The sequence below is a fragment of the Ochlerotatus camptorhynchus genome, unplaced genomic scaffold, assembly GCF_037179485.1.
Source record: "Ochlerotatus camptorhynchus isolate MF236.1 unplaced genomic scaffold, CSIRO-AGI_Acam_v1.1 ptg000609l, whole genome shotgun sequence".
In the NCBI taxonomy this organism is placed as follows: Eukaryota; Metazoa; Arthropoda; class Insecta; order Diptera; family Culicidae; genus Ochlerotatus; species Ochlerotatus camptorhynchus.
This window is the reverse complement of record NW_027041089.1, coordinates 75,059-102,014: the sequence shown is the minus strand read 5'-3', so window position 1 is coordinate 102,014 and position 26,956 is coordinate 75,059. Positions and strand designations below refer to the sequence as shown.

General features: G+C 33.9%; 1 protein-coding gene across 3 annotated transcripts in view; it reads right to left on the bottom strand.

The window, feature by feature from the left end:
- Positions 1–21,936: 21,936 nt before the first annotated feature.
- The window catches only part of LOC135714096 (retinal homeobox protein Rx1-like), a 28,689-nt gene continuing 23,669 nt past the window's right edge, over positions 21,937–26,956 (bottom strand). For all 3 annotated transcript variants that reach the window (XM_065237364.1, XM_065237365.1, XM_065237366.1), the window contains one exon: positions 21,937–24,030. In XM_065237364.1, the coding sequence (XP_065093436.1) occupies positions 23,802–24,030 (229 nt within the window). In that variant the 3' untranslated portion in view covers positions 21,937–23,801. The remainder of the gene's footprint in view (positions 24,031–26,956) is intronic.

Genomic DNA, 26,956 nt, shown 5'->3' with positions numbered 1-26,956 from the left:
GGACATTGTCCGGGTGTCCCGGGGGAAGAGGCCAACATCTGATTAGGATCAAACCAATCATGCGACACATCAAAATACATGAGAATTCAATTTCTGGTTCAATGGAACTCAAATCTAGTTCCTAGAACCACTTTGGCCACATCCGGACACATTACGGGTGTCCCGGGGGAAGAGGCCAACATCTGATTAGGGTCAAACCCATCATGCGACACATCAAATTACATGAGAATTCAATTTTTGGTTCAATGGAACTCAAATTTAGTTCCAAGAACCACTTTGGCCAAATCCGGGCACATTCCGGGTGTCCCGGTGGAAGAACCCATCAAGGTCAAATCCATCATTTTCGGGTGTTTTCAATTGTATCAAGAACTTATTGTTTTCGGATGTTTTCAAATGTGCAAAACATTAGAATCTAACTTTTTCAAATGCTTTCAACCATACAACACATTAGAATTACAAACATGATTTTGTAAATAGTACACACCATTGTTGTTAGATAACGTTATAGAAATGCATACATAATAGCCATAGCTAAAGCTCCCGTTCCCCACCAGTCAGTTAACTGACCTTAGCTAACCCAATATCATTGTAGCAACTCTCTATGCGGCATTGGAACCATGCCATCAGCGCGCTAAGAGTTATTAGACTACTGACATAGGCGCCAATTCGTGGATGACGAGGCACTAGGTGACGTTACAGCGAGCTTGACGATTGTTGTAGCATTTTTTAACGAACTACCAGACAATGCTGCATAGTGTTTACATGATCAAGTTTCCAACTCTACTACAATCTACAATCTACAATCAACTGGAAATCGATATAAAGTGAAAAATAATTCCAAAAGTCCATAAAAATGGGTATTTTTGGACTTTGGGTCACGAATAGAGGCCAAAAATCAAAATCAAAGATGGCAGCTTCTGTTTTAAGAATAAGTGGAAAATACTGTCGAACTCTCATCAATATGGATATTTTTGGAATCGGGGCGACGTTTTGAGGCCGTAAATCGATATCCGACTCCATTTTTAAATAAAAATGGCGGCTTCCGGTTTCAGAAAAAGTATAAAATACTGTCCCATCCCCATCACTATGGATATTTTTGTCACCCCGAATGGAAGGCGCAAATTGATATCCAACACCATTTGGAAGTCCAATATGGTGATTTCTGGTTTCAGAAAATTTGGGAACACCCATCAGAATTATTATTTTTGGAATCGGGATGAATACTATTTTAAATTTTTTTAATTTTTAAATCAAAGATGTTGGCTTCCAATTGAACAAAAAGTGGAAATACTGTCAAATATCCATCAATATAGGTAATTTTTAAATAGGGGTGATGTCTACAGACCAGAAATCCAAGATGGTTACCATCGGGTTCAGAAAAGTGCCATATTCCCTATAATATGGGTATTTTTGCAACGTGGGTAACACGTAGACGTTGAAAAGCGATGTCAGGCGCCCATGATCCGGGAGACTAGTGAACTCTGGAACTCTGGATGAAGTTGAACGACTGCGACATCAGTTGGAGCTCCATTCGTCAATTGATAGTAGAGTACTATTCTGCACAGGATGAATAAAATGAAATCGAGGATAAGTAATGTTATAAAAAATTTGTTTGTCCTATTTATACCTTGTTGGACTGAGTTAATAATCCAAATTCGTTAGGTCCACTGTCGAGATGGTGCAACCTAAACTAACGCTGTCCGGTGACTTGAAGATAAGCTCGGTGACATGGAATATATAAAATTTAATTAATATTTATGTAGAGAAAAAATTACAAAATTTATCTGGCAATACCGAGAGTACACAGGCGTAAAAACTAACTCACAGACTGAGTGAAGTTTTCTCACTTTCCATACTTTCCATATTTTTTCCATACAACATTTTACTAACGAAAGTAAGTTAAATTATGTACTTAAGTAACTAAAAATTGAGAAATTGCAGTAAAGTTGAATTTGAGATTCAAAAAAACATTAAATTTAGGAATATGATTCATTCCAAAAATTATCAATGTTGAAAGTGATGAATCGGGGGATGCCTTGGGTTGTAACATAGGCTCCCTCGGTAACTATTTATTATATTCCTAAAACTTCCTTTGGAACCACTTAAGAACTTTCCTTGAAACTTTCACTAGGAGTCCTACTAAGTTGTTTGATTTTTTAAATTTATAAATTTTTAAATTTGATAAATTTGGATTTTGATTTCTTGAATTTAATTAGTTTTATTTTCGTAAATTCCATTTTTTATGTTTTTATTTCGTTTTTTCGGTTTCGAAACATAGATTTAAGTTTAGTTTAAGTTGAGGTAAATTTCAAATAATGTTTAGTTAAAGCTAAGTTGTAGTTATGTTCATGTTACATCCGGGAAACTTCAGCTCTTGGATGTTTTTGTAACTTCTTAGAAGTTCTAGTTAAGATAAAATTAAGTCAAAGTTAAATCAAAATTTAGAATTAAAAATATGATTAGTTCAAGTTAAGTAATAGTTAAAAATAAGTTAAGTTAATTAGTAATATGTTAGTAAAACAAAAGTTTTTTTTTTATTAAATATAAAATCAAGTTCAGTTAAGCTAAAATTTAGTGAAGGTTAGTTAAGGTTAAGTTAAAGTTTAGTTAAAGTGAATGATATGTTAAATTTAAGGTTCAACAAACCATCATTGTTTTTTTCAATAATCATTAAAAAAAAATCAAAAGCAGTTGTTTCGTTAAAATTCAAAATTTTGCCAACGAAAATGTCATCATTACATTCTACTGGCCTACCCGAACACATTGATGACATTTTCATTGGCAGAATTTTGAATTTGAACGAAAAAACTGCTTTTTTGAAAATTCAATGAAGGTTTGTTGAATCTTAAGTTAAAGTTATGATAAAATTAAGCTAAATTAAAATATAAAAAGTTGAAGTTAATTTAAACTTAAAGTTATGTTAATTTAATACGATAAGGTTTAATTAAAGTTAAGTTAAAGTATAGTAAAAGTTTAGTTGAAGTTATTTCAAGAGAGCTTCTGTTAAAGTTATGTTAACGTTAATTAAAATTTAAGTTAAGATAAAGTTATGTAAAACTATTAAGTTTAGCTTGAGTCATGGTAAAGTTATTTCCAGGGAATTTCAGGGAAATTTCAAGAAAACTTCAGGGAAACTCCAGTTCTTGAAACTTCTTGAAAGATGTTAGAAGCTTTTGAAATTTTTTGAATGTTCTTCGAACTTTTTGAAAGTTCTTGGAACTTCTAGAAATTTCTTGGCACTTCACATGGAAGTTCTTACTACGTTAAAATTAAGTCAAAGTTGAAGTTAAGTGAATGTTTAGTTGAAGTTAAAGTAAAGTTGAGGTTATAAGTTTTCAGAACTTCAGGGAAATTCGTAAAACTTCAGAATAACTTTCAGTGCTTCAGAAATATTTGTTGATCTTCAGAGTAATTTTCAGTATTTTACGGAAGTTCATAGATCTGCACAGAAAATTACAGAACTACAGGAAAGTTTGCAGATGTTCAGAGATATTTTCAGTGATTCAGAGCAATTATTAGTTCTTTAAAGAAATTTGTGGGACTTCAGGGATGTTCGTAGATGGTCAGAGCAAATTTCAGAACTTCTGGGAAGGTCGTAGATTTTCAGAATAATGTTTAGTGCTTCAGGGAAGTTCGTTTAGAAACTGGTAGTACTTCAGCGAATTTCAAATAATTTCAAGAAAGTTCATATATCTTTAGATAAATTAACCCATATTAGCTAGGGACATCTCTGTATTTCTATCGATATACTTATTATATTTATAAATACTTAAGAAATACTTTAGTAATAGGTATCTAGGTATGTTTGCTCGGTTGCTAGACGCGTCAGTTGTGTTGAATAAAAACAAATCAGATGGAAGTCAGTGAGGTCGGTTCTATCAAATTTTCCGAAGATCTATAGAATTGATTGAATTCTGCAGAAATACATATCCCTAGGAAAAGTTCTCAGAAGCTAATACTTTTTTTTATGGATTTGTTTTGTTTGCTTAGTGTGCTTTTTCTTTAATTAGATTTTTTTTAAACGATGTAATGTATTACTTATTAGTGCCCTTTCTACCACCGCTCATCACATCAATGTGTACACAGAAGAAAAAAAAAATATGTATCAATTAATGATATTTATGGTGAACTACTGAACATCAATAACTGGTAAAAGTTGATAGAATATTACATTCATCAACATGATTTGTTTTCGAATTCTGTGTACATCGTACAACGTAATATTAAGAACGGAATGACTAATGTGCAGCAGCTTTGATGTAATATTCAACATTTTTTTCTGTATTCGTCAGATGTGGTATGTGTCTCCAGTGGGATGCCTTGACCACTTATCATTCATCTACTAACTAGACGTGAAAAAGAACTGGCATCACTGATAAGTTCGAAATGTGGTGGCTTACTCAATGCTTCAGTGGCGCCACCATGACAAGTGCAAGTACATTCCCAACTAAAACATTATTTGCGATGATGAATGTGATTGTGAGCGTTATGTCTGTGCTTTAACTTAACTTGAACATAATTTTAGCAAAACTTTAACTTAAATTTTACCAAATTTAACATAAATTTAATTTATTTTTGCAAAACTTTAACTTTAAGATAACTTTAACTTTCCTATAACATAACTTTAACTTAAGTTTAACATAACTTTAACTTTAAAATTAATTTAACTTACCTTTAACATAACTTTAACTTTAAAATAACTAAACTTCACTTTAACTTTAAAATAACCTTAACTTTAAAATAACCTTAACTTAACTTTAACTTTAAAATACCTTAAATTTATCTTTAACTTAAAAATAACTTTGACTTTACTTGAATATAATTTGAGCAAAACTTTAACTTAAATTTTACCAAATTTAACATAAATTTAATTTATTTTTAGCATAACTTTAACTTTAAGATAGCTTTAACTTACCTATAACATAACTTTAACTTGTTTTTAACATAACTTTAACTTAAGTTTAACATTATTATAACTTTAAAATTACTTTAACTTAACTTTAACTTACCTTTAACATAATTTTAACTTAACTTTAACTTACCTTTTACTTAACTTGAACTTTAAAATAACTTAAACTTAACTTTAAATTTAAGATAACTTAAACTTAACTTTAACTTTAAAATAACTTTAACTTTAAAATAACTTACTTAACTTAAACATTAACATAACTTTATCGTAACTTTAACTTAACTTGAACATAATTTTAGCAAAACCTTAACTAAAATGTAACCAAATTTAACATAAATTTAATTTATTTTTAGCATTGCTTAAACTTTAAGATAACTTTAACTTAGTTTTATCTTTAACATAACATTAACTTAACATTAACATAACATTAACTTAACATTAACATAACTTTAACTAACATTCAAGTCAACTTTAACGAACCTTCCACTCAACTTTAACTTATATTACTTTAAGATAACTTTAAATTTAACTTAACTGTATCTTAACTTTAACACACCTTTAACTTAACCGAGAACTTATTTTAATTATAACATAACTTAACTAAATTTTAACATAACTTCATCTTACCTTTAATATAACTATAACATAACTTTATCTTTAACATAACTTTAGCTTAACTTTAAACTTACTAAAAGTTAACTTTAACATAAATTTAACAAACCTTTAACTTAACGTTAACATAAGTTAAACTTAATTATAACTTAACCTTAACATAACTTTAACTTAACTTGAACTTTATTTTAACATACTCTTATCTTAATTTTAGCTTTCGCTTAATTTCAGCTTAATTTTAACATAACTTTTACTGTAACATAACTTTAACTTTAACATAACTTAAATATTGAATTAATAATAACTTAACATTATCAAAATATTAACTTAACTTTAACTTTATAATAACTTTAATTTAAAAATAATTTATACATAAGTTTCAATAAACTTTAACTTTACATAATTGAACTAAACATAAACTTAAATTTTTCTTAACTTTAACTCAATTTTAACTTAACTTGAACGTAACTTTAATTATTAATATTAATATGATTTAGAGATGAACTAGCCAACGGCTAAAAATCTCTCTAATAGAGTAAAAAAAAATACATCCTAAGTAGGGGCACGCAATAACCTTTAATTCCAACGCAGGCAACGGCTGTAATTAAATTAATTCCATTAAATATTGCATTAATTACATTAATTACACAATGTAACGTTAACTAATTTTTAACTATATTAATTACAGCTGAAATTTCGTTATTAAAGTACATGAATTACATTTTCAATACTTTTAATTACATTAATTACGGATAGATAATTTTAATTACCGTCAGTACTACTTATTTTAAGTACTTTTGATTGCATTTTAACATCAACGCACCGGTTCTTTGTATTCGAAAACATCTTAACTTTATCTTAACTTTAACATAACTTTAACATAAATTTAACATTACTTTAACTTAACTTAAACTTTAACAAAACCTTAACGTAATTTTAACTTAAATTTAACATAACTTTATCCTTACATTAACTGAACTTTAACTTAACTTTAACTTTAACATAACGTTATCTTAACTTAAACATAACTTTAACTTAACTTTAATTTTAACTTAACTTTAACTTAACTAAAGCTTAACTTAAACTTAACTTTAACATAACTTTATCTTAACTTTAACTTTAACTTAACTTTAACCAAGGTTGCAAAGACTCATTTCAGCTAAAACAATGTTTTTCTAAATTATGAAATAATTAGATGCCATGATCAAATTTTGAATTGGTAGGATACAAGAAGAGGTTGCAAAGAATGTGTTTGACATATTAAACCTGTTTATTTCACTTCATGAGAGTCACAATCAGCGATTTTTCACAAACTCACTCACTCACTCACTCACTCAGCGATCAGCAAATCGCTGATTGTGACTCATAGAAAGCAAAATTTACAGGTTTTATGTTTCCAACGCATACTTTGTAACCTCTTCTTGTAAGTTACAAGTAAAACATGCCATCATACCATCTTTTGGTTTTATTATTCCGAAAAACATTATTTTAGCTGAAATGAGTCTTTGCAACCTTGACTTTAACTTAACTTTAACTTAACTCTAACTTAACTTGAACTTAACTTGAACTTAACTTTAACTTTAACCTAGCTATCGCAGAACTTTAACTTAACTTTAAGTTTAAAATAACTTCTTCTTAACTTTTAACTTTACTTGAACATAATTTTAGCAAAACTTTAACTTAAATTGAATCAAATTTAACATAAATTTAATTTATTTTTAGCATAACTTGAACTTTAACATAACTTTAAATTTAAATTAATTGTAACTTAACATTATCGTAAATTTAACTTACCTTGAACTTTAAAATAAATTTAACTTTAACATAACTTATACCTAAATTTGAATAAACTTCAACTTAACATAATTTTAACTTACCGTTAACTTAACATTAACTTAAATTTTACTTAACTTTAACTTAACGTTAACTTAACTTCAACATAACTTTAACTTACCTTTAACTAAACTTTATCTTAAACATAACTTAACTTAACTTTATCTTAACATAAACATAATTTTAACTTACCTTTAACTTAACTTCATAACCTTAACTTAACTTTAACGTAACATTAACTAAATTCTTACCATTAACATAACTTTAACTTTAATATAACATTAACTTTACTTTAACATAATTGTAGCATAACTTTAAAATAACTCTAAATTAATTAGTCAAACTTCAATTTAACTTTAACATAATTTTAACTTAAATTTAGTTGTTACATACTTAATTTTACCTTAAACATAAACATCGGGATCCGGCATCGACATGCGTTGCATCAGTAAGGATGCTTAACTCAGCCAGATTCCTCCAACGGATCAATTTTGGAAAAAAAAAATTACATCAAAATAATCCGCTGGAGGAATCCGGATGAGTTGAACATCCATGTTGATGCGTTGCATCAGTAAGGATGCTTAAATCCGCCGGATTCCTCCAGCGGATCAATTTTTGGAAAATAGTTACGTCAAAATTGATCCGCTGGAGGAATCCGGATGAGTTAAACATCCTTATTAATGCATTGCATCAATAAGGATGCTTAACTCAGTTAGATTCCTCCAGTGGATCAATTTTTAAAAATAACTACACTTAATAACAAACTATTCATACAAGGGAGACGGACCTTTCCATAGGATCTGTGATCTATGCCGAATTCCTCAAACGGTGGATCACATTATCTGCCACTGTCCGAAATACGAAGCACCAAGAACCCGCTACGACATCCCGGGAAGCATCAGCGATGCCCTCGGTAACGATACTACCAGAATTACAGCCCTTTTAGCTTTCCTGCGGGAAGCTGAGCTGTTCGATCTAATCTGATCACCTAACTCGCCATCATCATCATCACCACCATACCAGATCACACTCGGAACCAGAATCTCACAACCAACCACCCACATCAGCAACTATACAGACCAACGCAACGAAAACGGAATTCTCCAACAAAATGACAGAATTAAGACAGCCACTAAGCAACTAAGGGACCCCACCCTCGGATGTTCCCTTCCAGGGCCACCAAATTAAAAACTCCGTAGCTAAAAACTCTGTTTCCGGGGCCCACGCCCTTTTTCGGAAATCCCCTCTGGGATCCAAACTATGTTGTTAGGGTAATTTCCCTCTGAAATTCCCACCCCCTCAAATAGGGGATTCCCCATCTGGGATTCCCAGAGACGAACCAGCCCAAGGCTGAAAGTCTCTTTAATAAAGAAAAAAAAAAAAACAAACTATTCAATACTTACCTCTATTCAACACCTCCCTTCGAACACCTCTCTTAATCCGGAATTTTGGAAGCAGCCGGCTGAAAAAAAAATACAAAATCATCAAAATTTGGGATCTGTTGTTTAGAATTTGTAATTATTTTTCAAAATTGATCCGCTGGAGGAATCGGGATGAGTAGTTAAACATCCTTGTTGATGACAGTAAGGATGCTTAAATCCGCCGGATTCATCCAGAGGACAAATTTTTGGAAAATAGTTACTGATGCAACGCATTAATTTTTTAAATTAAAAATAATAACACTAAATATAACAATAATAATTTAATACTTACTGTTAATGCTCCTACTTCCCTTCGCGACTCGGGAAATGTAATTTGCGCACCGCAAAGGATTCACCGCTCCGTGCGCTCAGCCATCTTGTCTGGTTTGTTTATAAACAAACCAGACAAGATGGCTGAGCGCACGACAAAAAAAAACACACCAATTTAAAAACGATCAGTCTTCAAGTCGCCCAATGTCAAATGACGTCACTTTTTCGCCGGCAATTCGTGTGGGTACCGATGAGGAGAACTTGACGTGGAACGTCGTTTAGGGTTTGTGTATTCTCTTACCGGGAGCTTTTTGGAGTCATTTCGAGGTTGTGAGAGATTATGCTGTTTCGTAATAGAGGTTTCTAATCGATAAAATTCGGTAGTAGTCAAGCTGGCTCGATCTCTTCTTTCTAAGAAGATTTTCACTTGGACTCGCCCTGGGGCAGTCTCATCCGGGCAAACTCAACGTGGCCTGCGGTCTCCTTTACCGGAGTGGCGCTTAAACCGCAGGCTTAACAGAGATCGGCCAGTGTCGGCTACAATATACAAACTTTATCTCCTCTTCTTGCATCTTACAAATAAAAAATATCATTATAGTATCCCATTGTTTCATAATACCGAAAAATAGCATTTTAGCTGTAATGAGCAATTGCAAGCCTGGTTATAATAAACATTTTTCAGGTTCTTTAATCGTTTTTGTCTCCCAGAAGCTCCGTTATCGACATGAAATTTTTCACACCCTTAAACAGAGACCCTGAGTTCGGTAAAAAAAATTACCGTCTTAGATCGGTAATCCTAAAAATTACAGATGTTTCGGTATTTTCTCGCTCTATTGCTGAAAACTGTAAATAAAATTACCGAATTTCGGTGATTTCATTTCAATTCAACGAAAACGGTAAAAAAATTACCGGCAGATCTGTAAATCAGCTTCATCACTGACTTCGGTGAAATATTTTACTGAAGTTTCGGTAAACAAACCGTTCCATTACCGAGTTCGGTAGTTTTCACAGCTAGAAACGTCAAATTCACCATATTGTGATTTTCGACCTTCTTAAAAAAAAAAGTAAGTGGAAACTTGTGAAAAATAAAAAGTTCAATTATGGAGGCTGTTATGGACCAGCTGCAACACCAAGATGAGCGATTCGTAGATATTTTCCGTAAGTAATGATATTTCGTTATCTAAATAAATACCCATTGTTACAGATGGCCAATACTGTTGCTTGTTTTTTCATCAATAACCACATAAAAATGAAAGATTTTATACCGGCAAACACAATTTTTGATTGTACATATCAGAAATGTGATGCAAGATAAAAAAAACTTCTATTCTTTAAAACGCCATATCATTAAAAGGCATCCACTTGAAAGCTTTGTTCCAGCCGAAAGTACCACGAAGGGAAACGATCCACTCGGGGAAACCCTTTTCATCGGTCATGAAATGCCTACTCAATGCAATGAAGCAAGTTCTACTCGTGAATCAGAGACATCATTGAATGAACTTAACAAAAATATTCATCGGAGTATTTGTATTTAATTTGTATAATTGATAAAACCCGAAAAACACATTGAAACAATATTAAAGCGAATTAAATTTAAGTCGGTAGACTTTAAAAAAAAATTACAGATCTTTCGGTAATTTTCATTTTCCATATCGACTCCAAAATTACAGTTCTTCGGTAAAATCAATTACAAATCAAGCTTGTTTTTTCGGTAAACGTTACCGATCGTTCGGTAAATTTGACAGCTAATTTTGCTGATTCAGTTTACAGATTTTTCGGTAATGTTCTCGATTACCGAACACATTACCGACCGTTCAGCTGTTGAGAATTCGGTAAATGAATTACCGAAGTCGGTAATTTTTTCTAAGTGTGCACTTCTCAATGAAAGTCATCCGATGCTAACGCAAAAAAAAACTGGTTGTCGTTTACTATGACGAAAAATAAATCACAAACAGTGCTGGTTGTTCGCAACGTTTTCTCTTGGCGGGACTCTTATTATAACATCGACTCTGCAATACACCGAAAATAGTTTTCATGTAGCTTCCATTGGAAACGCACATGATTTTCATCCATAATCAAAATTAATGGAATTCATCTGAATTTCACATAAAATTTATGCGATCACATTAATATTATATGATTTTTCATATGAATGTCATGGACCTCATCATATTCATGTGATTTTGTGGTGGGATTTGCTGCTATGTGATCACAGGAAAGCTATGTGAAAATCTCATGGATTTCATCCATTAGATATGTGATAAATTTTTTGAGTGTAGGCTAGTCTAAAGAGCCTGAATTTATAAAGAGACATGTCAAAATTGGAACAATTGATTGTCTGTCAAAGTCATAGAAAAAGAGCAGAAGACCTGTCAAATTGATAAGATTCCGCCTCTTTAAAAATTCAGGCTCTTTAGGCTAGTCAAATAGTTAGCCAATTTAAGATCGTTTGTTTCCACCGGTTGATAATATGCTTGGTGATAAAAAGGAGAAAGGCATGAAGGGTTGTCCTTGAATAATATCAAAAGCCCGTTTGATGTAAAATAAATAAAACCATGCGACCATTTGAATTATAATGAGAAAAAAATCATAGAAATGCCAAACCAAGCATTCAGCTGATCTATACTGTCTTTTAAACTAAAACCACTGGCCGTGGTTCGATCAATTTGGTTCTGGCAAAAATTAAATCTAAAACAACCGACATGGGAAGTGCGGCACTTGATGAGCAATGGAAAGTGTGCCACCTAGTTTGCATTCGCATTCTAGGAATACCTATAGATACAGATGCTCCAAAATTCGGTACAATCAACACAAGACTTCTGAACAAAAAAATTATAATAAAAAAAAAACAATGATCGTTGTTAATTTCACGAACTTCGCACTACGAAAGGATATATTATATATTAAAAATGTATGGATTTAAACCAAATCTAACAGTTATATAGAATGTACCACGCGCATTTAGTCCGAAAACTCTTGATTTACACCAACGTTGATAGCTGATTTCACACTATCATATACCTAAACGGACGCTTCAATGTTCGACGAGTAGGGATTTGATTACTCCGCCTATGCAGCACTCGTTGGCATCATTCGAAAGTCGCGGCATTGCAATTTTCGGATACGTAATGAATCGGGTGGTTTGGCCAATGAATGGTTTTCTTAGTTCGATCAATTTGATGTCACTCCGTTGAGATAGGTGATTGTCGATTTAATTGGGAACCTAACACTAATAATGCCCATATGCACGATGCAGCCACTGGCGTATTTAAAATGATTGCGTTTGTGGTTTTAGGAGCATTGGTCAGTGAGTAGCATTTGCAATTTTGGGGATTATAAGGACATATTTTTTTATAATTAAGGAGAGAGAAGGCCTATAGAATAAGTACATTCAAGACAATTGAACATTTGCAATGAACTGACTAAAGCATGGCCCATTAAGAAATGAAACAATGACAAGATAACTGCGTGTATTTCGGGTTTGGAGTAACACATTTAAAAACCTATTTGACTCAACACGTCAGCGAGTGTCCAGCATGGGAGTTGCTGGTAAATCGACAGCGGCTGCTCAAGCCACATGTCGAATGATCGTTCGTTTTTTGTAAAGCTGGATACAGATGTGAGAACGGAAGTGGTTCTCGCAGATGGTTCTACCAACAATCAATACGAAACTAACGATTTCAAATTGGCTCACTACTTGATTAGCCTATTGGTCTCAAGCAAATCGACTAACGTTACCCCATTCTAGTATAAATTCCAGTACTACACTTTGTTTGTTTTGATTAGCTATGAAAGTTTTACAGATAAAATGAGGGGTTAGTGGATTTTCCTATGTTTCGAGGGGTGAATCGATTAGCTTGGGACCGAAGATAGTACCAGAGTTTTGCTAACAGTATCAGGCTATAAACGGATGACTGTACGGCACCTGGACGTTAAGAGTGCCTACCTGCACGGTCAACTACGAGAGGAGCTATACATGCAGCAGTTCGTGGAAAGGAGCATCTCGGCTGTAGACTTCAACGTAGTCTGTACGGCTTGAAACAGGTAGCAAAAGTACGGAACGACACTATTTGTGCAATATTCGGAGAATTGGTTTCAAGCAAGGCAGAGTGGATCCGTGTTTGTTTAGCAAGAAGTTGGAGAATGGTGAGCTGGTTTATATCTTGATCTATGTCGACGATATGATCGTCGCGAGTGTCTCCGAAGCGGACGTTGACAGCCTTGAGGAGCTGCTGAAGAACAGGATTAGCTTGTCGTCTCTCGGGGAAGTTTATCATGTCCTTGGAATTCGCGTTACGAAAGACAAAGATGGTTTCTTCACTTTAGATCAGCACACTTATGTTGCAAAGGTGGCAAGCCGATACAAGCTAGATAAGGCGAAGAGATCTAAAGTGACGATAGACGTAGGATATTATCGAAGTCATGAAGGTAGCAAGTTGCTTCCAGATAACAATGAATACCGAAGTCTAGTGGGCACCTTACTGTACGTGGCGGTCAATTCGCGGTTGGACGTGGCAGCGTCCGTATCGATCTTAAGCAGAAATATAAGTCAGGCAACGGAAACTGATTGGATGGAGCTAAAACGAGTCGTCTGTTACCTACTGTGGACAGATTACAAGTTGAAACTTTCAGCGAATAGACAACAACGGATGGAGTTAATTGATTATAGCGACGCGGATTGGAGCGGTGATTCAACTGATTGAAAGTCAAACACCGGTTACTGTATTTAAGCAACAGCCTGCTGGGCATGAGATGTTATGCCTCAGAACATCCCAGTGGCGCCGATTGGGATTGAACCTTCACACTTAGATTTTTTTTTTTGCCGAGATTGGCACTACCGAGCAGGCTCGGCATTTATTTTTACTGAGATCTCAACAAAATTTATGTTTGTTAGCCGAGATTTCGGCAAATCTCCCGTTTGTTAACTGAATCTCGGTAAATTTTTCACTGAGATCCAGCAAAATAGATTGCCGAGCTGCTCGGTGGTGCCCATCTCGGCAAAAAATCTAAGTGTGTACAGTAATTTTAAATGTTTATTATTTAGTTGGTAGTATTGCAGCCTGTGGCACGTATAGTCAATTCCCTTGTGTTTGACTTTTTCACACTACAGCCACTGTTGAGCATACTGTCCGTGATAATCAATATATTCCACACCTGGTGTAGTAAAAGTCTACTTCAACTGAACGTAAAAAAATGTACTGCAATAGCATTTAGCAGAAAAAATGAAACACCGCATATTGAAATATCATTAGGCAACCAAATAGTAGAAAAAAGCAAAATTGTAAGAGATCTAGGTGTAATCCTAGACTCCAAACTAACTTTTATAGAACATTATAATACTATCATTAGTAAAGCAAACAGAATGCTAGGCTTCATCAAAAGGTTCAGTCATAATTTCGAAGACCCATACACTATTAAGCTTTTATATACCACATATGTAAGGCCAATTCTGGAATACTGCCACCTAGTATGGAATCCATACATTTCCATACACGAAGAACGCATAGAATCTGTCCAAAAACAATTCCTTTTATATGCTTTACGTAAATTGAATTGGACTGCATTTCCATTACCATCTTATGAAGCGCGCTGCATGCTCATCAATATACAAACACTTAAGGAGCGCCGCCAATTTGCAATGCTTTTCTTCATCAACGACATTATTTCAATGCGCATAGATTCGGCAGAAATTCTCGCACAATTAAACTTTTACACACCTTGTCGATATCTTAGAACACGGAATTTATTTTCAGAAAAATCGAACAGAACAAACTATGCAAAAAATAGCCCAATCAATCGAATGATGCGCCTATATAATTTGCATTGCGGAACTATTGACATCACTATGTCCAAGCAGCAAATAAAAACTAAGCTAAAACATAATAGAATTAATGCATAGTATGTAAGTAATCATTGTAATAATCATTGTATGTAGTCTACACTGGCTTGACGAAATGGGAAATAAAAAAAAAGATAGTGTACTCAACAGATGGCTGTAGTTTTTTTGTGACGATATTTTACATTGATTAATATGCAATGCCTTATGTCTGGGGGATGACTTTAAATAAAATTGCATTTTATGATAGCGTAAAACAGGGTAAAGAAATCTGCTTGAAGTATATTCTAAACAGTTTTTATAAAAAAATAATGTTTTTCAAGTACCTATATATTTTTTAAACAAGTACTGAGGATCCTAGAGTCGATTCGTTAGTTATATGTTTAACGGAAATTATTGCATTTGCACTTTTTGTTTTAGTTTTGTGACCGAACATCAGTTTTTTGTTTGCTTTGGTGCTACTTTGGGGCTGTTCATAAACTACGTAGACAGTTTAGGGGGGGGGGGGATTGACAATTATCCACGGCCCATACAAATTTTAAAATTTGTGTATGGACAATTGTCTACGCATGGGGAGGGAGGGGGTCAAGAATCCCAAAAACCGTCTACAATGTGCAGTCTTCATCAGTGTCATTTCCACTAAAGACTTATGAAAGGGGGTTAAAGTGCTCATCCCCTTGGTAAAAATCTCAAGATCACAGGTATAAAAATGAAACTACAATGTGCAGAATCGGAACCTACCTAACTACCCGAAAAAAATAAAATAATTATAATAAAACAACGAAAGTACATTAATTTTAAAGTTTTCAAATCATAAATAAAATTGTTCCACTATAACAAGAATTTTGAATGGTAATGGTTCTTAACAACCCATTATTTGTAAGGTTCACTTCCAAAGAACCTTATACACAAGGTTAAAACTTTATCACACAAACGTTGTTGTCAAGTTCCATAACCATTTCAGTTAAAGTTTAGCAGGAATTATAAACAATTTTTAACCATTTTCGGTAAGGTAAAGTAATGGTTCGCGTTTATGCGGGTAACAATCCCTCTTTTTTACTGTAAATTTATCAAATACCATGATTTTCATTGTTGTGAATCATGAATTTCGTTGTCATTTTATGTTAATCGACAAAAATGTATTATGTTTAGACAATAAATATCATGGTTATAATGACAGAACATCATTGTATTTTTATTGGATTTTTTCGGGGGGATAATAATAAGCAAAGATTTAAGTAAAATAAAGAAGAAAAATCAATACAAATCTCTAATAAGGAAAAATATGTAAAACATACTATTTAAAAACTCTATACGATATCAAAATGGAACCAATTTCCAATTTGAAAATAGTGCAGAGAGTAAATTTAATCATTATATGCTACTATCAATGTTACCCGCGTTATCATAGATACCCCGTTTTACGGTACGTTTTAACTGAAAACATTATCTTCATTTATTCTCTGGGATCTGAGTTCACATCTGCTTCCAGCCAAAGAATTTAAGTCAACCATTCCTGATCAAGGGACTTACATTTACACACGGGACAATTGAAAGTACCGCGTTTTCACGGGACAATCGAAAGTACCGCGATTCCTCAGGGGGTATAAATGATGTTCATGATCGCTTTTTCTTTGCATGAGGATACATCAATCTTCCGGGCATTGATTGGTCAAATTTTAGGGTTCGAAGACTTTGTTTACTACCCTGACGATAAGTGGTAAAGGAATTGACGAATTTAGTCAGATTCGATGTTATAATAAGAGTCCCGCCAAGAGAAAATGTTGCGAACAAGCAGCACTGTTTGGGATTAATTTTTCGTCAGAGTAAACGGCAACCAGATTTTTTGCGTTAGCATCGGATGACTTTCATTGAGAAGTGAAAAATTTCATGTCGATAACGGAGCCTCTGGGAGACAAAAACGATTATAGAACCTGAAGGGAATGAAATGTTCAAACAAGTGCTTGGTATAATTTACTTACCACAGTGTACTAAATAAAGCGAAGAAATGTTTTTCATCTAAAATTACTAAAATATTGTCAGTAATAAATGCAATACTTGTAGTTCACTGGTTGTGGGAACAATAATGTTTATTTACTTTGCTTGTTTGGTACCTCGCTTGACAGTACAAGCGCAGCGCTACTGTATCTGTCGCTTGGATTCTGGCAAAGTTGCCAGTCTTCTTGATTTGAAGTCTTCGGTAATAGGTAAATATATTAAGAAAGTTGTCATTTACCCTTTTTAATCTATTTTTACAGGTGATTGCAGTCCAAAAAAAATCATTTTGTTTAATTAGAATATGCCTTCTTTAATCTGAAAGCATCTTTTCGGCTGGATGACGTCTTTGAATATTTGTTGAGAATCTATCAACAATTGCGTTCAATTATGTGTATTTAAGGAAAACAAATTCACTACGAACTTTTCGGAAATGGTTTATAGCTAAGAGGAAAATCCGGGATCATACGTAAACATTTTATTGTAGTGTTTCTTTTCTTTTTGATGAGTATATACACAAACACAACAGAACTCACATAATTACAATGCGTACTTAACTTTCATTTTCTATGGATACTATTGATAACATTAAAGTAATTAGTTAACTCACAAAGTTTTGCACAGTAATGACTTATTTTTTGTGGATACCTATTCAAATGACTTTTTCAAGCTACTAAAATATGGCACTTTTGTTCCTTTTTTAACTCTTTTTTGAAGATTTGTCGTTTTCTCAACTAGGTATGCTGATAAAATTGAACTTTGTAGGCAAAGGGTCCATCGGACCGTTAGATCGTTTCTCTAAGAAGGCTTCACTGAATTAAACAAATTAAAATGTTCAAACCTTTGCTATCATAACGTATACTACAATATTTGCTCGGTAAAGAATTTGTAATCAGTGGGACACGTGTACGGAGAGCGAATGTAAACATATTCTTAATGTACCGTTCAATATGTATGTTGGTAGTTGTATGCAATTTGGTACCAAGTTCAGTTATTTAATTTAACTCTGATAGCTACCTGCTTCATCGTGTATGTACATGTACATGTATAGATGCTCTATGATAATATTTACATACCTAATTTACATACATATACAAAGTTGAGTACAGCTAATTTTTTGGCATGGTTGCTTTCGAACGTTTTTCCAGTTTTTCCTTCAACTTGAAGCATTATCTATATTTCAGGAAGCTGTAAATGGTGAATCGTTTAACATTTGGGCACTCCAAAAGTCCCTGACACGTTCCATTTCGAGCAGAGTATTTATTCGATCTTGTTGTAGACTGGCACTGTCTCTGGATCGGATGTGCAAAGAGACATACGCACATTACTTTAAAATGCATATTGTTACATATAAGGCACTGAGGCGGATGCATTTTGATAACTTTTTTGAACCGCTTCCGTGCAGTTCAGAAAAAAAGCAATCGAATTATTTACATTGGTTCCAAATGAACCGTTTGTGTGTAAAACTATATTTAACAAATGATCTTATGAGTTATTTGGAAAGACGTTGAGGATTTTGTTGTTTGTACTACCAATGCATTGGTAGGATTTAATCGAATGTATTTGTATTTTTTTTAATTTAATTTAATGTTTTTCGAGCAATCGCCTAAGTTCAGATAATTAAAATGAAATAATAACGTTTTTTTTTCAGAAAGTACTTGTTGGTTAAATATTGCATTAGGGAATCACATTTACTCAAAAAATAATAGAAGGCCGCATGTCACAAGGCATGGCATTAGAACTTTCAATTTTCGGACTATTTTTATTCGTTGAATAATTTTTATGAAAGCCGCCTCTAAAATGTTAATAAAACTTTTCAGAATCTCGGATTATTTTACTTTAAATAAATGTATTATTTTGGAAATCATTAGAATTTATCATTCAATACTAACAATTTAAATGGTCGCATCCACGTTGTCAGAACATCAATTTCTTTGATCTAATGTTTGTCTGTTCCCTTTAATGGATCGAATTTTTTTTGGAGATTTCCATACAATACGTAGACACTTTTTTTGAGAATTTACGGTCCTGCGTATTGAATTTGGAAAATTTTTGTTAGACCACGGATATGTTCATATAGTGGACACAATAAGATTTAAAAACTACTTGAGAGGTTCGTCAATTTTATCTCAAATCATTTTTAATAGACACAGTTAAAGTTACAGTAACATATAAATGAACCTAACAAATTATGTCCGGAGAACTTAGAAAACGGGTTCAGAGAACGTCAAAACAGTTCATGAAATTGTTTTAAAGCCTAAAAGTTTACTATTTTGAACCTTTATGTGCGTGAGAAGGTTTTTGATTTTTCTACACCGTGCTATTCGAATAGGAGCTGGATCCCAGATACCTCGTTACGCACATTACGATTGAAAATCAGAGACCATAGGACAGGTCCAGTAGACTTTAATTAGGTCCATTGAACATCGGACCCTCCCGATATCCCGACCCCAGAAGAAAAATTCATGAGCATGAGCATGAGCAACGATGACTGTCAAATTCGTAGATCCTACTCCGCGGTTGAACAAATTCAGTGATTGATCAGTGCTTGGGATTTGCATTCTAATCTCAGTGTGTAAACTCTAGTGAATCAGAACTTTGAAGGTCAATAACGGCCCCGGCCACATCAGGTCATCAGGTAGGATGAAGGAATAGGATTGTCAATTTGACACGGCTGTCACGGCTTGGATGTTTTTGTTAGTGAGATGTAAAAATCATATTCGTCTTCACTTCAATGATGCGATTGGAGGCTAATAAATTGATAATATTTTCAGTGATGTAAAGATCCTCTGATTGAATCCATGATTTTTTGCTCTGTAAACAAAAACGGTCGCCATTAGACCACTGAGCCCCGTGCATCATAGCAAACCACAGCAACCGATGCTCGTTTAAACATGGCGACATAAAGCTATTGAAATGAAATGACGTCCCCGAAAGGAGTGAACTATGATCAAAATTTTACCGAGAGTACCAGTTTTCTGCCGTACAGTTTCGACCGAGTTCTATCAGTGGCTATTTAAATCGTTTCCTTCTACCAATTCAACTTTTATAATAAGATGGAGCCTGAGATTTTGCCACGATCTTCAGCTCAGTACGCAATTACTAGGCCATCGAGCTTCTTACATCACAACATATCACTACGATTGACGATCATTAAAATCCGACAACATGAAGCAATTTAAATGTAATCAATTTGATAAATCATGCGATCGACCAGTAAGTGGTCCGACTACAAACCCTTTTAAAAATGTTATTAGGTGACATAACAGCACCAGCCAGAACGCATAGCATGACTGGTGACTGAGCATATTTGTTTATTTTATTTCGATAATTAGGAATGATAGTTAAAGTCATCCAGAGATATTATTTCACAATTTTATTATTTATGATTAAGTCAGCGGGAAGCGGGAGAGTATCCAACCGTAAACTCTGAGCAATCATACGTCGACTCGACTGATAGAGTGATAGTAATTCAGAGGCACTCCTCAATTTCTTTCCTCTTTCTGCACCTAAGAGGCTCCTCTTTTTTGTCTCGAGATTTTTAGCTAGAATCTGGTTTATTTCCCAAGCATTTATATAATATACTATATTTTCTCAATAAGGAACTTTAAAATGCGATTTTCCAATTCTTAAGTTGATATCGATTCTCGCAGATTAAAAAGCTAGGATAATGTAAAAGTAGACGAGAGCAGGGATTCATGACACATTACTTCAGCTTCGTTATGACATAGTTATGATCTATCTTAAAATTTCAATGAATAGTAAAAAAATCAACAAAACAGTAAATTTTCAGAAATACTTAACAGTGAAAATTGTTCAGGTTTAAATATTCAAAGTGTTGGTTACAGCATTCATAGCTTTTGAAACTGATGAAACACATATGCATCACCAACCGTAAGATTCTATTGCAAATTTGCATAAAAGGTTTGTACAATTTATAACGTTTCACCACATGAATTGATTGGTAAGGTGGTCGTCGGAAGGTTTTTTAAATAATTTTATAATTATTATGTTAGAAATTCTTTGATGCAATGCATGTCTACACGAGATAATTGAATGTTTTATACAAAATATTCATTCTGAAAAAACTTGTTGTTAGAATCATGTACAGAAAATGCAAGAAATTCACACATACATTTGATGTTCATGCCATTTGTTTTGCTTTTATGGTTTAAAACAATTTATTTGATGATTTATCAAAATTTTGCTGATAATGGGATATGTTCAATTATTAACACTGTACGATTTTCACTGCGAAGTATTTCAATGTTTGTTTGTTTTTACAAATGTTTTGACGTTGTATGAGAGATAAAAACTATGTTAAAGCGAAGACAACATATCAAGAAGACTGGAAACTCTCCCATTTTATAATATGAACGGTATGAGCAGGGGCCTGACTGGCGGCCATGTTTTTGATGCCATCAACTGCTCTTGTCTTTCTGCTTACAACACGATTTCCCGTCTCTAGTATACGTCAAGCGGGCCGTATTTAAATAAGGCCCGTGATGTTGCCTACTGTCAAACGTATAGGATTCATATAGGGTTGCCAGCCCCTTGGGTATAGTCCTCTCCAGGCGGGTTCGTATTGGTTCGATTTGCGTGTGTTAGAGAGATGAAATTGTTTGTTAGCTGTGAGAAATTTTTTGTTTGCTGTAAGAACTGTCATTCTAAAGTAAAAATAAACAACAAAACGAAAACAAACCCTACGCTTGCACGGTAACAGTCAAATACCCTTTTATGAGTAAAATTTAACCCATTTTTAATAAAAGTGGCTTTACTCATTAATGAGTTAATTATTTTAACAACAATGAGTTTCTGCTAACAGTATCTAACAGTTACTAATTAATTGACATAATAAATTACTCTTTAATTAGTAGTACCACATTAATTGACAATGGGTTCATTTTTACTCATAAATGGATGTTTGATTCTTACCGTGCACATGACAGTTTACGCTAGTGTGTGTAAAATTATATTATTAGTGTAGTGTTCGTGAGATCCTGCTTGGAGAACTCAATGAGACAGACACAATCGCGTCATCTGATATACAAAGGTAAATGCTCCGAACGATTTGGATAGCAAAGGTTACGTCCTCAGAAGAAAGGTGTATTTACTCATTTTTATATGCGTTACTTCCATCTTCGTTCGCTACTGTATCTGTTACTTGGATTCTGGCAGAGCTGTCAGTGTTCTTGATATGTTGTCTTCGGTAAAAGCGAAGCTGATGTAATGAGCAGTTAAATGTTAAAGTTAAACTAATATACCTATTTCGTTCCTGAGCTATGTTTATAAATTTGAAAAGCAAAAAAAAAAAAATGATGGACGATTTAGACTGTGACTCACTGAATGCATATCTACCCTAATAAACGGGTACCATACACTTACGATATCATAGATGGTGCGAGCATACCACATAAAGTTGGGATGATATCCCGAATTGGTGGTTAGGCGCTTCTTATGGTTATTGTTTATGCGGGTAGTTACTAAAATACATGGTACAATCGTAACCATTGCTGTTCATTTGATCGCTTAGTGTACGGTAACTATCCCAGTTGGATGCACAGAAATCAAAAACACTGAATAGATAATCTTGCTATCTTAGTTGATTGATAAGCAACATTGCATAAGTTCATCGAGAGTGGGTGGGATTAAAACAGCCACCCGAATTGGTGACGGCCCACAGGTTATATTGTCACCAAAATCGCACAATTTCCCTTGGGCTACAAATCGTCTTCCTCAGTCTCTTTCTCTTTCACTTTTTATGGTAATTTGTATTTCCATCAATCAACTGTGTGTTTACTGGGTAGGAAATTCGATATTAAATAAATACACAACAATGGAGGGAGAAAAGAGAGTGATATTTCCTCTCAACAACCATATATACCTCTAGCGTACAATGCATCGGTTGCTGGTTGAGTTATGATGGGGATAAACTTCCAACGATTGAGTGAATCATCGCCAATGTTATTACAGCTTCCGATACATAGCTGTAGGGCACCTTGTATAAGAGTATGCTTTCCTGTTCTGTTTTCACAGGGGATCTTTCATTGTGTTAGGATTGTAAATACGTGTTTTGAAAACTGACATGATTCCCTAGAAAGTGTTTTTTTGATTTGTGGTTGCTGGTGTTTACTAAACACGTAGGTGGATTGTGCCTTTTTTCCATTTGTCATAAAACATACCACCCTAACGCACCGGTTTTGGTGAATACTGAGCAACAAGAAATGGTTGATTGATTTGGGATTGCTCGACATTCAACAGATACACTGACTGGTGTGAAAAAAGGAATAAGGCTTCACGTTTTACCTGGTGTGGAAAGTTTTTGTAACAATCCAATGTTTATCCCTTGGTCTGCGCTTTCCTTTTTTATCCAATTTAATTTATTTCACCCTTAAAATGGAATTGTCGGCTTGCTGATGAACCGCAGCCGTTGTCGGTTTTTATGCTTTGCACAGTATCCCCTTTTTATCGTTGGACGCGTGATATGAACTTGTTGATTATCTTGTCCGAATGTACAAATAAGCCTTTGATTTTGATTTCATTAGATAGGAACAAGCTTTTCGGAATCTGGGTAGCACATAATTTTGATTTTTACTACTCTATAAGCTTCGGTTCGCTTGGGTATTTACAAAGGTACGCAGATAAAACTGATCGTTTCTTAAATCTACACATGTGAAGTGGAATGAAAAATAAATATAGGAATTTGAAGCAACCCATGGGTCTATCGTCCGACATAACTTTGTGGAGGATTTTATTCCAAATTGTGTTAAGGAATTTAGGTTCTGTGTTTTGGATCCCTTGCTGCTAGGATTTTGAATGGGCTAGGTGGCTTCCAAATTGTTTTCTCGGCTCACTCACATGTTGCCTTTCCATGAGACGAAGACAATGTCTACATGTTAAGAACGTTTTGCCGACAGCATTTGCTTCAGCGCAAAAAAGGCGGAAGCACATAGCTGTGACTAACGCCATCCTCGGATTTGACGATGCCGAGCGACTCCGTGTCGTCGCCAGGTTGACACGCAGTAGGTGTACCGTAATGGGACTGTTTGAGCGATGGATCTTCCAGATGGCAGTTACTGGCGTACTTCGGGTCGTCGATGATGTTTACGGCGTGTATGTACTTTGTGTCGTCCACATACTTTCCATTTGTGACGCTGTAACGAGAGGAAGTTATATGAAAGTTACTTCTTGGTGCAAAAACTTGCATTTTAGAAATTGAATTAATCCTTATACTAGTGACTACTATAGATTTTGAACATCTTCTTCCGTGATCTAGTTAAGCAAAAATTACGTAACGCAGGGAGGTCAAGCTTGCGTAACTTATTCTTACATGGGGGAGGGGGTAGTGATAACCAATATTATTTTCGGTTAAATAAATTTACTCACCCCTTGAATAATAAATAAAAAACTAAATAAACACTTTTCTAACTGTTAATTGAAATTTTTCTTATTCATTCCTAGAAAAAGGGGGTAGGGGAGTGAGTTAGCTTTACGTCATTTCAGGAGGGGGTCTTGTCAAGCGTTTTTTAAAATCCTTTTTTTTTTTGAGCAACAAAATTTATGTATCGCACCTTATTTGTAGTATTTATTAAGCTCCTTTGAAATTGCGAGACTATTTACTTAAATCTTTGGTTATTATTTGTTAGGTAGGTTCCGATTCTACACGTTGTAGTTTCATTTCTATACCTGTGATCTTGACATTTTTACCTTGGGGATGAGTACTTAAGGGGGTTAGGTTTTTGATAAGTCTTACGTGGGAATGACACTGATGAAGACTGCACATTATAGTCGAAATGCGTATCTATCATGGATACCAAAATTAATTAAGTGGAATTAAATTGAAGATAACCTTTTTTTGCTGTTTTATTTAAGCATTCCGCCAATTTTATTACTTCACGCAAACTAGTTTTCGAAAAAGGATCTTCAACAAAGTACACCTTCGTAGAAGCAAGTAATACTTTTAACAATAAAAAGTTGAAAAATATTCATTTTGGAAAGAGAGAACCACTTTAGTCACTATTTACAACAAAATGAAGATCTTTCCTTGTAGACAAACTCTTCTGAAATTATCAAACCTCTAGAGGGCATATTTTTCGAGACATCGATTAGTTTCGTGAAATTTTGAGTTGTAGACCCTAGTGCGTTCATGTAAATTTATATCTTTGGCCGTTGAAAAATCAATCATTTCAAATTGAACTTTACACTGTCATGTGAAAACACAGATGCATGTTCAATTCAATTCAAATTAATGAATTTTTAAATGCTTTCATGTAAAATTCAAGTTTAGTTCTTGTACGTTTCTACTGCTGGAAAATACATTAATGTACCATAGATAAGTTTGCAAAATTGTTGCTGTGCAGTTGGCCAGCAGCAGCAAGGAAACAAATGAAATGAAAAAATTGAATTCAGTGGCTTTTTGTTACTTTTGAGGGGCTGTAAAAATGATTGTTCAACGTGAATTGTTCCTTTCTATAATTCTCTATTGCCCCCATCTCAGTGGACTGACAATAAAGTTAATGTTTCTGATATTAATTATTTTATAAGAGATCCATTATATGTAGCAAACACAATGCTGTATTCCCACGATATTAAAGAAATAAACCGAAAATGCATAAAACACTATGAAATTGAAGCTCTGCAGCCTGATGTACCCACATAATGCAAATTGAGTTACAGCCAATGTTGTTCTTACAAGAACATTATTCTTGTTCAACGAATACAAACTAAAAACAAATTCTGCTAGCTTTTCTCTTGATTCTACAGTTTCCGCCTGCAGCATACCACTGCAATACCACGTCCGTTGTAATGTTTTCCTTGCACACCTCGTGTGTTGAACTAAAGTGTATAGATGGGTAAAAAAAGACGATAACCTCCCTTCGGCCAAAGTGAACTTAAATACAGCGCGCTATCGATAAAGTTTGCGTATCGATTATAACGATGGAAATTGACAACAGTTTTCTGGATAGCTGCAACTCTAGGAAGAGCAACTTTTCGCACAGCTCAATAGTTTGTATGTCTGGTTGTTCGATGTACAAGGAAGCTGAGCTGGTCATAAGAAGAACAAGAATCGACGAACTAGTCCCGCGGGCGATAGTCATTCCGTAACACGAGGTTGTGTTTACATCTACATGTTGGTACCTGCATAAAATTTTCCTCTCTATGTGTATTTTTTGTTTGTTTCTTGGACAGTTCTGTAAAAGTTGTACCTACGGAAAGGATTGATCGTTACGTTTAGGTTGAAGGGCTAAGTTTTACGGATGGTTTCCATAAAATAAATGGTTCATTATGGTGAAAACATTTTCTGGCTGGCTGCTCGGTTTAATTCACATCAAAGTTATGTAATACTTCACTAATTTGGGCAATTGGGTTTTTTAAAGAGATTGATTGGAGACATTGGTAGTTTTTGTTTCATGAATATTGGGAACAGTGATTTAAAATTCACAAAGTTTGATGACTTATCAGCTTTTTTGAGGATTCTGCTAAGTACGTCCTAAATTTTGACCGAAGCTACGTCAACATTTAGTTAGACTTTTTTATATTCTCTTTACAAGATGATATTGTATGTCCAATGCTTTAATGATTTCTGCAAATTGTCTAGCATTATGTATTTAAACTTATTTGAAAAGTCTCCCGATGACTACTTTACAGAATTCGTACATGTGGTAATTTATAAAACATTCTTTATATCTGATATATTAACACCGAAAATAAGTGAGACAAAACGAAATATAAAACGAGGATTTTTTTCAGTTTATTCTAAACGAGCACACTAATCCAGGCAATTGCTGTTCGGTAAATTTTGAACTATGAAACTGTTCGGTAAAAGTTTAAAATTCAGTGAAAAATTCATAAATGAGATCATTGATTCCAAAGTTGCGCAGACTTTGTAAGGTTAACCCCATTTAATGATAAACAATAAAAAAAAGTGATTTCTTACGTGTAACGGTCATTTCAAATTTTAACGACTTTTTCAGCTGTTGAAAAACCCGGTAAAATTTTACAGATTTTGGGGATCTGAATTCAGTGTGGTGGTTCTGTAACACCATAGAAATTTTCTCTATCTATCACACATGTATGAAT